The 16808-nt window shown below is 38.1% G+C and overlaps 2 protein-coding genes across 2 annotated transcripts; both read left to right on the top strand.

Moving 5' to 3' along the window:
• Window positions 1-10905: 10905 nt before the first annotated feature.
• Window positions 10906-11883, top strand: LOC307167824 (olfactory receptor 52E8-like; the record flags this gene model as incomplete). The annotated part of the gene is made up of 1 exon (XM_079887129.1): window positions 10906-11883. One exon carries the CDS (start codon window positions 10906-10908, stop codon window positions 11881-11883), a length of 978 nt encoding a protein of 325 aa, XP_079743255.1.
• Window positions 11884-15236: 3353 nt separating this feature from the next.
• On the top strand, window positions 15237-16181 carry LOC307167823 (olfactory receptor 1M1-like; the record flags this gene model as incomplete). The annotated part of the gene is made up of 1 exon (XM_079887128.1): window positions 15237-16181. One exon carries the CDS (start codon window positions 15237-15239, stop codon window positions 16179-16181), a length of 945 nt encoding a protein of 314 aa, XP_079743254.1.
• Between the last annotated feature and the right edge of the window lie 627 nt (window positions 16182-16808).

Below are 16808 nucleotides of genomic sequence, written 5' to 3'. Positions count from 1 at the left end.
CCTCCACATCCAGCATCTTCACCTCCAAGATCGTCTGAGACCAGCCACCTGGACAGCTGCTGCAACAATCGGTTTGCATAACCAAAGAATTTCTGCACAAACTGTCAGAAACCATCTCAGGGAAGCTCATCTGCATGCTCGTCGTCCTCATTGGGGTCTCAACCTGACTGCAGTTCGTCGTCGTAACCGACTTGAGTGGGCAAATGCTCACATTCGATGGTGTCTGGCACTTTGGAGAGGTGTTCTCTTCACGGATGAATCCCGGTTTTCACTGTACAGGGCAGATGGCAGACAGCATGTATGGTGTCCACTGATCTATATAATGACTGGATAGCTCATGACGTTCTAAACTGCCAGTAGGTAGTGAAGCCACCGGAAGTGTTCGAGCGGCCATCTTACGATTCCCTACCAGCAGAGGGCTCCAACGGCCGTTATACAGAGATTGGTAGCTCCGACGGCACTTTTAAGATGACCCGCTGTGCAGTAAACAAGTGTAAAACGACGTTCACAAAAGGATGTAGAAAAACTGCCCACAGATTGTAATTCAAGCCCTATAAGTAATAATTTATATGCAAAATTGTCGCTATGCCCGTGTTGTTTTATCCGAGACAAGAGTAATGCTGCTGCTTCTTCAAAAAACAACGATAAAACAGTCAACAGTAGCCTATAAGAAACCTCAGGGCAGCAATAATCACAATTACGGTAAGTGTCCAATAGCGACACCATTTGACAGCTTCAAAAGAGCTTCGTGCAGACTCCGTTTGCCGTTACATTAACGTTAACCCATACAATTTGTATTATGCATTTCCTGAACATGTACTTGCTAATCAAACACTTTATATGAACAAACTACTAATCTATAAAACACAATCGGTCTTCCGACCTTTTACTATTGTGTCAATTGATGTTGATATGCGCGAGGGAGAGAGAGCATACAGCGCTCGTGTTGTTTGAAGGCGGTGAGAGTGCGCGCGCGCGGCCGGGGCTCTCTCTCTCTGCTTGTTCTTATGCGCCCTGTCCACTGATCTAAATAATTCGTTGTTACGACGACATATTTGTTCCCTCGTTTTAATAAATTAGTGGACACGTTGAACTAATTCCCTCCCTCATTTTGATTTAACGAATTACAACGTGGCCACAAGATAACGTGCTGAGGTATTATTAATTTGTGGCCACGAAACAATATTCACCTGAATATTCACCAATTCACAAAAATATAGGTCTTTAGCATTCACTATTTAATTAATATTATCTAACTGTTTTTCTTACCTGTGAAGATAGCTCTTCAGTGAAGGCCGACTAGTGTTCTCGTACAGCTTTTTATTCCTTTTGCAAAGAAATTGCCGTTTTTTAATAAGCAGGAAAAGTTTCCCGACTTTAAACAAATACCCATTTAAATGCTTAGGATGTTTGCGTTGTGAGAATATACAGGGAGACTTTAGATTTAAAAACTGTGTCTCATTAGGCAATGTTTTCTCAGTCAAATCATAAAATTTCCTATTGATTCAATAGAATGCGTGAGCTCACTAGGGAATACCAATTCCGCGGTGCGGTGGCTTCACTGTTTATGACGTCATGAGCTATCCAGTCATTCTATATAGATCAGTGATGGTGTCGTGTGGGTGAGCGGTTTGCTGATGTCAACGTTGTGGATCGAGTGGCCCATGGTGGCGGTGGGGTTATGGTATGGGCAGGCGTATGTTATGGACAACGAACACAGGTGCATTTTATTGATGGTATTTTGAATGCACAGAGATACCGAGATCTTGAGGCCCATTGTTGTGCCATTCCTCCACGACCATCACCTCATGTTGCAGCATGATAATGCACGGCCCCATGTTGCAAGGATCTGTACAAAATTCCTGGAAGCTGAAAACATCCCAGTTCTTGCATGGCTAGCATATTCACCGGACATGTCATCCATTGAGCATGTTTGGGATGCTCCGGATCAGCGTATATGAGAGCATGTTCCAGGTCCTGCCAATATCCAACAACTTCGCACAGCCATTGAAGAGGAGTGGACCAACATTCCACAGGCCACAATCAACAACCTGATCAACTCTATGCGAAGGAGATGTGTTGCACTGCATGAGGCAAATGGTGGTCACACCAGATACTGACTGGTTAGGGTTAGTATCTAAAAACTAACCCTGGTTTTCGGTGTATATTGACTGGCTATGTATGATCTGAAAGCATTGTTTGATTTTGAGAATAGGTGAAATCATTTTGTGGCAATTGTTTGATTTTAAGAACAGGTGAAATGGTTTTGAGGCAATTGTCTTATTTTGCCATAAGAGTCAGGGGTTTTGTGAATATAGTTTGAAGACTGGTTTTGTATTTAATGTTGTGAGAAAATGAGTGAAGGTTTCAAGAAATGTGTCTTAGCAATTGTGAAAAACTGTAGTAGCCTACCTAAAGCAGTACCTCAAGATTCACTTTCCTAAATTAAATCCAACCCTGATCAAACTCACCTGCCCATAGCTTTCAAAGGATGCATCTCAATAATCCCTAGATCAGTAGTCAGGGCACTAATCAGTGAATCTGTCATTTTAAGGGCTACCTCAATCGCAAAATACTTGCAGTGCACTGAAACGCTCACCCCTAAAATGCACCGTGAAAACTAGGGAGCATCGATGCTGTCACATTCTGGGTTTTGTTTCTTGTTCCTGGTTCTCGTCTTGTCATGTGATTCCCTGTTTGTCATGTGATCCTGACGTATGTCTTGTTATTGGTTAATCGTCTGATTATTACCAGTTACCAGCTTACAGCCTTTATTTTGTTTATTATTATTAAAGTTGCATTTGGGTCTGCTCCATCTTGCCTCCAGAGGATTCATTCGTTACAGCATACTAGACCTAACCATGGACCCAGTAACTAAACTCTGCTCCATCTTCCAGGATGGCCGCTCCATAGAGGACTATGTGGGTGAGTTTGTGGCTTGTTGCCACCTGGCCCCGCTGGATGACAGGGAACTCAAAGATTGTTTTTGGATGGGACTGGATCAGGACTTTATTTAGTCTTTATTTGCCTGAGGTTGACCCCAGATGGACTCTGGCTCAATATATAGATTTTGTTTTGCTATTTTGTGGGTCTCCCTTCACAGTGGGCGAAGCTGAGCCCGCTCTTCCCTTCTGCCCTGCCAAGTCCATTCACCTTGTCAGCCTAGCCAAACCCACTCAGCCCGTCAGCCCTGTCAAGTCCGGTAAACCAGAGCTCCGTAACCGCCCTGGATCAGACGCTGGGATCATCTGGCCCCGAGCCCGCAAGCTGGTGTCGAATAGCGCTGATCTGTCATCTAAAATGTTCGACCCAGCCCTTATGTCTGTCAGGGGGGCCTTCAAGTATGCTACTACAGCTGATCCAGAGTCAGTCACCAGCACTAGCGATCCTGCACGTCACGCCAGTCATGCTGAGCCCGCATTCAACGCCATAGAGACTGAGAACGTCACGCCTGCAGAGAGGTTCTTCTCGCTGGTTCCGCCTGGCTTGGATATCCCTTCTCCGCTGCTTCCGTCCAGCTCAAAGCCCTCTTCATCGCTGGTCCTGTCCAGCCCTGAATCGCCTTCGCCGCGGGTCTCGTCCTGTCCCGAACCGTCTTCAAAGCAGACTGCCTCCAATCCTGTGAACTTCCCCAAGAAATGTTTTTGGGGGGGCAATAAGTCCTCTGGGGGGGACCGTGGAGGCCCTGCCGACTCCGCTAGGACCGCCGGAAGGGTGGTCTCCTGCTCTGCTATGGCCGCCCGAGCCAGTGTCTCCGGACAAGATGGCCGCCGCCGAGCCAGTGTCTCCGGACAAGATGGCCGCCGCCGAGCCAGTGTCTCCGGACAAGATGGCCTCCACCGAGCCAGTGTCTCCGGACAAGATGGCCGCCGCCGAGCCAGTGTCTCCGGACAAGATGGCCGCCGCCGAGTCAGTGTCTCCGGACAAGATGGCCGCCGCCGAGCCAGTGTCTCCGGACAAGATGGCCTCCACCGAGCCAGTGTCTCCGGACAAGATGGCCGCCGCCGAGCCAGTGTCTCCAGACAAGATGGCCGCCGCCACGTCGCCTGAGCCCCCAGCAGAGATGGCCGCCGACACGCCTGAACCTGAGCCCTCAGCAGAGATGGCCGCCAACACGCCTGAACCTGAGCCCTCAGCAGAGATGGCCGCCAAATTGCCTGAACCTGAGCCCTCAGCAGAGATAGCCACTGCCACAGTGTCTGTTCCAGTCCCTGAGCCGGTGTCCGCTCCTGTTCCTGAGCCATGGACGCCTGAGCCGGTGTCTGTTCCTGTCCCTGAGCCGGTGTCTGTTCCTGTTCCTGAACCGGTGTCTGTTCCTGTTCCTGAGCCAGTGTCTGTTCCTATTCCTGAGCCGTTGTTGGTTTCTGAGCATGTGTCTGTTCCTGTTTCTGAGCATGTGTCTGTTTCTGAGCATGTGTCTGTCTCTGAACATGTGTTTGTTCCTGAGCATGTGTCTGTTCCTGTGCCATGGCCGCCTGAAGGGTCGTCTCCTCGCTGGCCTCCTGAAGGGTCGTCTCCTCCCTGGCCTCCTGAAGGGTCGTCTCCTCCCTGGCCTCCTGGAGGGTCGTCTCCTCCCTGGCCTCCTGAAGGGTCGTCTCCTCCCTGGCCTTCTGAAGGGTCGTCTCCGCCCTGGTCGCCTGCACAGCCTGATCCGCCCTGGTCGCCTGCACTGCCTGCTCCGCCCTGGTCGCCTGCACAGCCTAATCCAACCTGGCCTCCCATCCTGCCGCAGTCTCCAGGTCCTCTGCCGCCCCACGGGACTGGCCCTCCATCCCACCCCCGGGTCCGCCTCCGCTCCACCACCCTCCTGAACTATTGTTTTTTGTTTTGATGGGCGTCGGGAGCCGCCCATAGAGGGGGGGCTATGTCACGTTCTGGGTTTTGTTTCTTGTTCCTGGTTCTCGTCTTGTCATGTGATTCCCTGTTTGTCATGTGATCCTGCCATGTGTCTTGTTATTGGTGAATTGTCTGATTATTATTCACAGGTGTCCCTTGTCTTGTCTTTAGTCTTGTGTATTTAAGCCCTCATGTTTGCCCTGTGTCTTTGTCTAGTATTGAATGTTTCTAGTTGTGTTTATGCCTTGTCCAGGTTCTTGTTTTGAGTTACCAGTTTACAGCCTTTATGTTTGATTTTGTTTATTATTATTATTAAAGTTGCATTTGGGTCCGCTCCATCTTGCCTCCAGAGGATTCATTCGTTACAGATGCTCCCTATGTTCCCATACAGAAGTTCTGAAGCACGAAACATAAATCACTCAAGCCAACTCCACACATAATGCACATCATAGATGTTTTGAAAAAACAAACAACCCGTTATTTAATTATATTTCAGTATAAATGTATACATTGCTAGATCGGTATTACCTAAATGGTACATATTTGTACCTTTTGAAAAAAAAAAAAACTTTTCTACCATTTTTTTAAAACATTGTTGTTATTATTATTATTATTATTATTATTAATATTATTATTATTGTTGTTGTTGTTGTTGATGATGATTATGTCAAGTATGTTATGAGCTGAGAATGTTGATAATTTTTAAATTGCTGTTTATTTAGCACTTGGTGTTTATAGTGTTTTTGTGATATTTTGGTAACTTTTTTTTTTTTTTTTTTTCAAGATTCACATTTTTTTTTAATTCAAACAATTTTGGTTCCATTAGTTAACTTTAGTTAAACCATTAACTAACATTTAATACTGAGCAAAGTTTGTTACAGTATTTATTGATTTTAACGTTAATGTCAGTTAATAAAAAATTCAACTGTTCATTGTTATTTCATGTCAGCTCAGGTCCATTCAATAATATTAACAGTATTCTTTTGATATTCATAAATGTTGAAATTAACATTAACTAAGGTTATATGCTTTATTATTAGTGCATGTTTACTAATGAAGCTAATAATAAATAGAACCTTACTGAATAGTGTTACAGAAAATGCTTATAAATTGTTTTAACTTTTGCCAGTTTTATCAAAAAAAGAGTGAAAAAATAATGTAAAAGTAATAAAAACCAACTATGGCATGCTTAATGGGTTATAGTTTGCTGCAATTAAGGCAGAACAGAACACACATGCTGATTTTTGACCTCTCAGCATGTGCATCTTCCAAATTATATGAGAGCATGAGAATGCCATCAGTTTACTACCACTGAATCAAACGGGTGCTAAAGTTGGCAACAGTTCTACCTCACAGCAAAGAGTAAGTGGGATTATTTGGAAAAATTTGATAAACTGATTTATGAATATACAGGGAATGTTATTTGACTCTTTGTTGCTTTATATGTCCATTTCTTTCTCTGCCATCCTTTCTCTTTTACATGATATGCTGTTTATCGTAAGAGATACAAACAGACACTGTATCATAAACTTAGTGATGTGTGCCATTTCCCCATAGTCTTCATTTGCGACTTGTTTTTCTCAATTCCCAATGAGCTTTGAGAATGTGCCGTCGTTAGCAAACATACAGTTTCAAAAGTCTCTGAGGTGCCATAGGTCATCAACAAAGCCTCTGGTGGCATACTAATCAAGTATACTAAATTACAATGTCTGTATACTACATGACAAATATCTGTATACAACATGACAATGTCTGTATGTAGAAATGAAATGATTCTACTCAAAACAGCAAGAACTTGTTCGTTACACTGTCATGTGTCAGTGATTGTTTGGACTTTAAGTTTGTTTTGATTGGTTCCTGTTTTCCTTTGTTCTTTTCCCACCACTCCTTCGTTTCTATGGTTACTCTCATTTAGTTCAGCTGTATCACCTGTGTTTAGTTAATCATCATCATCTGTATCACCTGTGTTCCGTTAATCAGTGTCATCTGTGTATGTATTAGTCAGTCTTGGTCAGATCTCAATTATATTTAGATGTTTATGCTACCTGTTTTGCTGACCTGTTTAATTAAAGTAAACATTCGTTTTGGAAAACATATCCTTGTCTCCATCTGCCTTCCTGCAGCCCACCGTGACAACTGTATTTTAAGGTGTCCGTGTTATTTAAGTGCTGAGAAATAATAATTAACTACATGTACTTACTATGTATGGGGTCAGAGTTAGGATTAGGATGTGGTTTAGGGTTACTTGCATGTAATTAAGCACAATTTATAGTAATTACTATAGTAACATGTAGCATGTGTAACAAACATACAGTAAAATAAAGTGTTGCCCATTGTTCTTACTGAAAATAGTTATCCTACACATACAAACTGCAAAACCATTTTTCTTATAATAAAAATAAAATTAGAATTAAAAAGTTGCTTGTGAAATGTGGCTTTAATATTGTGATTAAAAAAGGCCTTTTAATAATTTTTATTGTGAATTATCATGATAATTTTTCTTTTTGATGCAACAATCTAATCAACAAAATACAACCCAAAATCAAGAAAGGTTAGGACATTTTGTAAAACGTAAAAAGAATCTGTGATTTGTTAATTATCATTCAATTTTATTTAACTGGCAAAAGTACAAAGAAAAGATTTCCAATGTTTTTACTGAACAACTTAATCGTATTTTGTAAATATAAACAAATTTTTATATTTTTTTTATTATGTTTACCACTGTGTCACATCACCTTTCCTTTTAATTACACTTTTTAAATGTTTGGGAATTGAGGAAACTAATTGTTGCAGTTTTGCAAGTGGATTTTTTTGCCCAATCTCGGCTGATATAAGACATCTGCTCAACAGTCCGTGGTTGTCCTTGTCTGGTTTTCCTTTTCATGATGGGCCATACATTTTCAGTAGGAGACAGATCTGGACTGCAGGCAGGCAGTCAGTACATCCACTCTATGGTGTAAAGTGTCTACAAAACCATTCTGTTTAAGCACATGCTGAATGAGGCCTGGCATTGTCTTGCTACCCAGGAAAGATGTCATCTCGATGGCAGTATACTGTATGTCTCCGTACAATCCCAAAATATGCCTCCACGTCAATGATACCTTCACACACATGCAAGTAACCAATGCCGTTTGCACTGATGCACCCCCATACCATGACAGATGTTTGCTTTTGTACCTGTTGCTGATGAAAGTGGTCCTTTTCGTCTTTGGGACTGAGAACTCAATGTCCATTTTTCCCAAAAACAAGCTGAAACATGGATTCATCTGACCACTGTTTTGGATCTGAGATGATCCAACCCGATCTCACAGCAATTCATACGAATTTTACGAGGTGGCTAATGCATACAAATTCATGCGACCTCACTCGTACGAATTTGTACGATTTTTGCTAAATCGTACATATTTTACGAGTTGCCCAATTCGTATGAATTCGTACGAATAACCTACCCCTGACCCCGCCCCTAAACCTAACCGTCACTGGGGTTTAGACAAATCGTACGAATTTGTACGAGTGAGGTCGTACAAATTCATACACATCAGTCACATTTTACTCGTATACAAATTCATACGAATTAGTCGTGAGATAGCGTTGGATGATCTCTGTCCCTGAGAACTTGCCTGCATCTTTGCATAGAACTGATGTACAGTTTTCTCCTTGCGTAACAGAGATTCAAGTGGCATTCTTTGATGCAGAAGCAAATTGTGTTAAGTGACAACATTTTTTCAAAGTACTCCCAACTCGAGCCCATGTGGCTATTTAACAGAGTAGCATTACAGTTTCTCGTGCAATGCAATCTCAAAGGTCACACACATTCAACAGAGGTTTCCATCCTTGCCCTGCATGTCTTGAGATTTCTATGGATTCCCTGAATTTTTTCAGAATATTGTGTATTTTTTGGAGTGTGTTGCAGGTATCAAAAACTAAATTTATCTATATTTACAAAATAAAATTAAGTTGTTCAGTGAAAACAGAAATCTTTTCTTTGTACTTTTGTCAGTAAAAATAAAGTTGAAAGAGAATTAACAAATCAGAGATTCTTGATTTTATTGCATTTTACAAAATGTCCCAACTTTTCTTGATTTGGGGATGGATATAAAGTAAACCTTTGTAAAAGCTAAAAGAAAATGGTACAAAAGAACATCTATGTGTAGTTATGTGTAATTTGTTATCATTTAAATAAAAAATCATTAAAAAGTAAATAAATCAGTATAATATATAGAATGTGATATTTATGTCACTGTGTGACTATGTGAGCTGAGAATGAAGGTCATTGTAAAAATAAATTCATTATCTTATATAATATCTCAGGATATTTTGAACTCCAGAGAGATTATTATAATGTGCATCTGGGATTAATAGTGATAATAGCACTAACAAGACACATACTCCCAATCCAGCTTTTATCCAACATTTTGAGGTTTTATTTTTACAAGTTAGGATAAAACAAGTTTTTTTTTGTTTTGTTTTTTTAAAGAGATCTTCATGATTTTTTTACCACAAAGGAGAACTAAACATAAATTGCATCACTTTATAGTTCCAATGCTCTCATGAGATGTGTCAGCAGATATAAATTGGAATACAGTGTCATACTGAGTCAGTGACTTGGAAGCAATTAAACAGAAAAGTTCAGTAAGGACAAGCAAGATTTGAAGCGATGCAGGACTTTTGTCTGACCAAACATATTTTTTGCTTTTTTGCTTCAAGTAGGCCTATGTGTGCATTTCTATGATTTCACAAAGATAAGTAGAATTGACTAGTAGTACATAGCCAAATAAAAAATAAAGAATATTGCAAAAGGGGAAGAGACATAGAATTGAAGTGAAATTCCCCTCATTAAGTTAGCAACAGAAAGGTCTCCTCCTGTTCATATAAACTATACATTTTTGTTTTTATTTTCCCCACACTGACCACGTTGTGACGCTCAATGTAAAGACCACGCCCTCTTACTGCGTCACAATCAGAAGTCACGCCCAATGTGCCAATAACGCCCCACGCTGTTCATTCAATAAGTCCGATACCGCAGAAGTGCGCCAGATGCATCTTATAGCCTCAGATCTTATTTTTAGTGCCCTCGCACTTGTAGGCCTACTTTTGCGCACAGAGAATTGTATTTGTGTTTAATTTCTCAGACATTATGTTGACAGGGTTCATGATAAACTGAAAAACAACATATAAACGGACAGCGACGCGGTCTTTACTTTAAACATAGCTGGAGCAGATCTCGTGCGTAAGGATAATGAACAGCAGGATTGTCTTTCCGACTTAACGATTTAATTTCATTGATTGAGAACAGTGACTGTGTGATTTTGTTCGCGTGGAGTCCTATAGCCTATATTTAAAGCTCAGTATAATCATATTCTACTTTCGTATAATAAGGAGCAGATCATGGTTGTACCAGCCGTAACCTGTAAACAGAATATTGTTTAAAATTCGCGCATTTCAGTTTTAACTTGTTAATACATTTTTATTTTTACTAAAATTATTGCAATGGTAATCGATTTAAATTATATTTAGATAAATAATCACTAGCAATAAGCCTAACAAAGTAGCCTATGTAAACACTAAACATTCAGAAGTATAGGCTATAATAATTAGGGATATATATTCAACACAATGGAATAAGAAGGGTCATTTTGTCCTTTATTTATTTTAATTTATATTTGTATGTAGCCTATATAGAAAGTGTTAGAGTGAGCATACAGAAAAAAAGTGCAACGTTTAGATTGCCGTGTGGCTGCTAATGTCATCACGAAAAGTCCTCTATTTTAAAATAAGGCCTTGAAGTGTCATTAAATTGCAAATGTCTAGCCTGCATATTTAACTTAGTGTCCAAGCTACAAATAAGTTAAGTGGCTTCAGTGCAAAAAAATCAGAATTTGTATAGGAACCTTTCATTAGTGTGTCCTCCAGATTGTTTGAACGCTATAGGCTAAGACTGAAATAGTTTAGATAATTATTTAAAATTGGCTACTCTGTGAGAAATAATATTTTCACACTCTTATTATTTCTGATATTTTTATATTTCTTTTATTTTCAGCAGGACAAAATATCAAAGAAAAAGTTTCCATGGGTAACTTAAATGCCAGTTTTTCCCAAAATATCTCTGTTGTGCATCCTGAATACTTTTTAATCAGTGGACTTTCAGGAATACCATACAGCAACTATTACTATGTGTTCCTGTTTTTCATTTATATTATTTCTGTAATTGGAAACTCTATTGTCCTTTTAATTATAGCTCTTGACCAGAGCCTGCACAGTCCAAAGTACATTGGTGTGTTTAACTTGGCCTTAGCTGATATTGGTGAAACTAATGCACTGATTCCTAACATGATGAAGACATTTCTGTTTGACTCACAGTACATCTCCTACAATGCTTGTTTGGCCAACATGTTTTTTGTTTACTTCTTTAATACAATACAATGTGTCAGCCTTGTTGTCTTGGCATTTGACCGCTTTATTGCTATTTGCTTGCCACTAAGATATCATGCCATTGTAAATAATGTTGTCATATGTTCAGTTTTCTCAGTATGCTGGATTCTTAGCACTTTTCTAGTGGCAACGACGGTGTCTTTGGTCACCAGACTTTCATTCTGCAAGTCTAATGAGATACAGAGTTATTTTTGTGACCATGGTCCAGTATATAGAATGGCATGCAATGACAATAGCATCAGTTCGTTTATGGCAAAACTCAGCACAGCGGTCTACTTTGCTGCTCCGCTGACAATTTTCCTGTCTTACCTTTGCATATTTTTTACCTTAAGTAAAATTACAACATGGGAGGGGCGTATTAAGGCCCTAAAGACCTGTGTTTCTCACCTGCTGTTAGTTGGAGTGTGTTTCCTTCCCATAATCTGCACATACATTGCTGCAATCATGCTTTCTCTGTCTCCCAATGTGAGAATCATCAGCACATCTCTGGCATATGCTGTTCCGCCAATGCTAAATCCCATCATTTATGTTTTAAACACAGCTGAAGTTAGGAACTTTATCCAGACAATAATTAAAAAGAAGTCTGCATCCATTGCCCACAGTGTTTCAGATTGATTGCAAAAAGTTTTTTGTGCATCTTCTCAAATAAGTTGTTTATTGTGTTTTTCATTTTGTATTCATCTTGTTGTAATTAAGCTAGATACAGCAAACCTTTATGAAATTAAAAAGAAAAAATAATGTCTGCAAGTAGGGCATGTTCTGTTTTTGTCATGCTGATTTGTACCATCACTACATGCTGGTATGATTAACATTAATTTGGCTGTTTCATATGTATGTCTGCATGCTGTATTTTTCTGTCACATTGTAAGAAATGAATAACCTACTACTGTAAAGTGTATAGTATATGTGATATATATCATAAATATGCTACTCTTAGTTTTTCATACTAAAAAAAAGTATGAAATGATATTTTTCACTCTAAAAATAAAAAAAAAAGATGGTTTGTTAAAGGTTCTTTGCATGAAGTAACAGTTCTATTTAGAACCGTATCGTCTTGAAGAACCCTTTATATTCTGAAATGGTTCTTTGTGTTAGAGTTTAGGGTTATTTTTTCCACCGCCTTTTTCTTTTTCAAATCTGTAACTTTCAAAGCCACCTCATTACTGATTTTCTGGAGCTCAGCCATCCAATTACACAGACTGTCAACATACTCTCAACAGGTAAATCATTTCTTTCTTAAAATATCTATACATTTTAACTTTCAAATTGTAACTGGTTTCCTACCAATTATGTCTTTTTCTCTTTTTTTTAGTTTAACAGAACATGTAAGTGTGAGCAGGTTTTTCCAGTTAAGGATAGGCTTCTTCTCTTCTCTTCTCTTCTCTTCTCTTCTCTTCTCTTCTCTTCTCTTCTCTTCTCTTCTCTTCTCTTCTCTTCTCTTCTCTTCTCTTCTAATTAATATTGAAAGTATGATCCATATTGTTAGATTTAAAAAAAAAAGATTATTTTATGCATAAACATACCCAGTCACAAAAAAAAACATTAAAGCTGTTCCATGACTTTATATCACTTTTTCATTTTAACATTGTAGAGTGCTCACATACTGTCCATTTTTGCTCATTTTGGCCTTCTTAAACAATTGTTTTTACATAAACAAATGGAAGAGACACACTGTAACTATAAACCCAATTGTGTATTTTAGATGCTGTCACATCACACAACCTCATCATCTGCAGAGAGAAACTCCCACTCACAATACACACAATAATGGATGTAACGTCATCATAGAGGATTGAGAAAATATTTCACTGGAACTGGTCTTCATTACATCTATATCATGTTCAATCATGTTCAATGTCAATTGTTAATTGTGTATTCAGTTAACAACTGTTGTTAGAGCACTGTCATTTTTTGCTACAATTTGCCATGTCAAAAAAAAAATAAAAGTACCAAACTGACACAACATACTGTTTTTTTATGCAAACTCCAAAATAGAGGCCACAAGATATTTTACGACAAGGAAGGTAGAGGGGTAAAAACAATATTAATAATATATAAAAAAATGATATTATTAATAATAATATTAATAAAATAAAGATACTAATATACGAATATTAATGAAAATAAACTATTTTATTAATAATAATATTAATAAAATAAAGATACTAATATACAAATATTAATGAAAATAAACTATTCATAAAAAGTTTATGTATTACACCATTAAGGTCCTATAGCACTGAATGGTTCTTAATGGAACCTTGTAAAAAAAAAGGGTTATATTTAGCACCAAAAAGGGTTCTGCTATTGTTACAAGCTGAAGAACCCTAATTTGGTACTGTTTAGAACCATTTTTTCTTAAACATAACCAAGTCTCTTGTTTTTAAAAGGGACTGTCAATCACCCGGTTTTCTGCAAATTGACAAGTACTGGAAAGTTCTTTTTTTTTTTTTTTTTTTTAAGTATCTATTATAGCATCTTGTTGACGACTTTGCAGTTCAACATTAAATGTAACACCAATTTAGTTTTAAATGTCTTATTTTTGTCTTAAATTATAGCTTGAACCTGGCATCAACCTGGTAGCTTTTGATAACATGTAATTAAGAAATGTGAATACATTCAAGGTTTAAAAAATGTAATTTAAAATGAAAAAAATAGATGTTTTTCATAGGCAAAATATATTCTGCAAAAATAATTTCCAGTATTTAAGCATACACTTTTAGATTTCAAAGTTTTTTAAGATAAAGAGAAAATATATAATAAACAGAAAAGTGTGTTCAAAATTTTAACTGATCGTATAGTGAAAAGGCTATCTGTCACATTTGTTACGTTTCTTGTTGAAAAATAAATCACTCAAAGGTGTTTATCCATTCCATGATGAAATACTCCCATTGGAAAAAAGATTAAATGGAAGTGGACCTAAGGTCTGGAGACTCTCTTAATAAATGATCCATGGAGATTATTTAGAATTCTCCTGAACAAATCCCTAAGCATCATTCAATTAATGATTTAATACAATTATGCACATTCCCCATGCTTGTTTTTAAGATGGCATTTTAAGCTAACCAGTAGTCCTACATCTTTGGACAGTATTAATGAAAATATAAACTATAAAAATAGGCCTACTTTGGAGGGTCACTTCCTGAAATTGAAATGTGTACACATGGTGGTTTAATAATGTAAAAAAAAAAAAAAAAAATCAAAAAATACTCTTGATTATACATAAAAATACTTAATTTCATTCTTACTCTTTGTTCGGTATTATTGTGAACATCACTGATTCGTTTAGCTGTAAGGCTTGATTTACAATGAGGGAATGAGTGAATGGCATGAGCTGCCAATCATGCAGGTACTGTGGCACAATAACACACTAATGAGTCTTGTTTCCCCAAAGTCTTAATCTACCTGTTTTTTTCCTCTTGATGAGCTGAAACCTGTAGTGGATGAAGCCATAAAGAAACACGACCCCTCAGTATTCTCTAAGGATAGGGCACATCATTACAGCATTGAACTTTGAACTTTTCAACAGTGTTCTCTCACAAACACACAATTCAATGGAGTGAGTTTCTATTAAAGGAAAAACTGTCAAACAAACAAGAATCCCATTGCTATGGGGCCATAAATATACACATAAATACACATATATATATATGAGAGATATATATCACCCATACAAATCTGACATTTGCATGCTGGAAGAATGACATAAGGTTTTTTTTTTTTTTAATAATCTAAGCGATAGGCCGATAAAAAACGCAAATCTGAAGAGAAGCCTTACACCTTTCTGTGACTGAAGAGAAAAGAAAAGAAACAATGGTGGACATCATTTATTAGATGCCAAGTAATCAATTCAAAAGAATATGCCAGAGAATTCATAACGTATTTGTTTATTTACTGTTTTGAAGATTTGGTTGGTTACTAACGTTGTTATTATTATTATTGTAAAGATTGATTTGCTACAAAGGACCATGTCCTCTCAAAATATTTCAGCAAAAAACATTTCTGAGTTTGTAATTTCGGGATTTGACACAGTAGAGCACAAACTGCCCATTGGAGTTGTGTTTCTGGTGGTTTATGTGCTTGCAATGCTTGCTAACACTGCAAACATATGTTTTGTTGCCATGGACAAGCATTTGCACCAGCAACCCATGTACATTTTCCTTTGCAACTTGTCATTAGTGGACATGCTGTATAGCAGCAGCACCTGTCCAAGTATGATCAGCAACCTTATCGTCGGTTATAAAGCCATATCTTATATCCCTTGTGTTCTTCAGATGTGTGCTTTCCATTTAGGTGGAGTAATGGAGATGTTTGCAATCGCTGCAATGGCAATGGATCGTTTGATTGCCATAAGCAACCCTTTACGTTACCACTCCATTTTAAACACCACGCATACTGTTGTAATTACTGTGTTGCTGTGGATGGTGGCAAGTGCTATTTTGACCATCATCCCAGCTACTGTTCTTCCTCTGCCCTTCTGCTCTTCCACTATCCAATATATTTTTTGTGAGTATGCTTCTCTTGTGAGGGCCACCTGTGTGAATCCAAATACTTATTTTACTATGATATCCACTGTGACCTTTGTACTGTTGTTTGGGACATTCTCGTTCATCTGCCTGTCCTATATAAGGATAGTGATCGCTGTTATTAGAATGACCTCAAAGGGTGACAAGAAAAAAATGTATCATACCTGCTTTACTCACTTGATAGTGGTAGTTGGTTTTTATGCTCCGATGTTCATACGAATAGTCTTGACCCGGATTGGTGTGGTTTTAACATTAGAGGAACGTAATGGATTACTGGTAGGGTCCATCCTCTGCCCTTGTCTTGTAAATCCTTTCATATACTGTTTCAGAACCAAAGAAATCAGAAACAAAATTTTTAGAATTGTGTCAAAAGTTGAACCTAAATAAAGACTTGGTAAAGCACAGACAATTTGTGATCGGTGGAGGATTTTTTCCTAAATCATTCATACTGTATTTTATCTGTAATGTGTAAACAATATGTAATATGTTTATATGTAAATATATTAAAACAAGGGTGTCCAAAGTCAGTCTTGGAGGGCCACCAGTCTGAGCCTCCACACAGCCTGGAAGTTTCTATATGCCTTGTAAGACCTTGATTAGTTGATTCAGGTGCATTTAATTAGGATTGGAGCTAAACTTTGCTTGTCAGTGGCCCTCCAGGAGCAGGTTTGGATACCCCTGATTTAAAAGTTTGGGGTCAGTAAGATTTTTTAAATGTTTTTAAAAGTCACTCTTGCTCACCAAATGCTTCATCTATGTAATCAAAAATACAGGAAAAAAATAAATAAATATTGTGAAATATTATTACAATTTAAAATAAGTTCTTTCTATTTTAATATAATTTCAAATGTAATTTATTTCTTTGATGGCAAAGCTGAATTTTCAGAATCATTACGCCACAGTGTCACATGATCCTTCAGAAATCATTCTAATAGGCTGATTTGCTGCTTAAGAAACGTTTCTTATTATTATGATGTTGAAAACAGTTGTGCTGTTTAATATTTTTGTGGAAAA

The sequence above is a fragment of the Squalius cephalus genome, assembly GCF_949319135.1.
Source record: "Squalius cephalus genome assembly, chromosome: 11".
NCBI classification, from domain to species: Eukaryota; Metazoa; Chordata; class Actinopteri; order Cypriniformes; family Leuciscidae; genus Squalius; species Squalius cephalus.
Note: the sequence above shows the minus strand (reverse complement) of the source record. Positions and strands in the feature narration are given on the sequence as shown.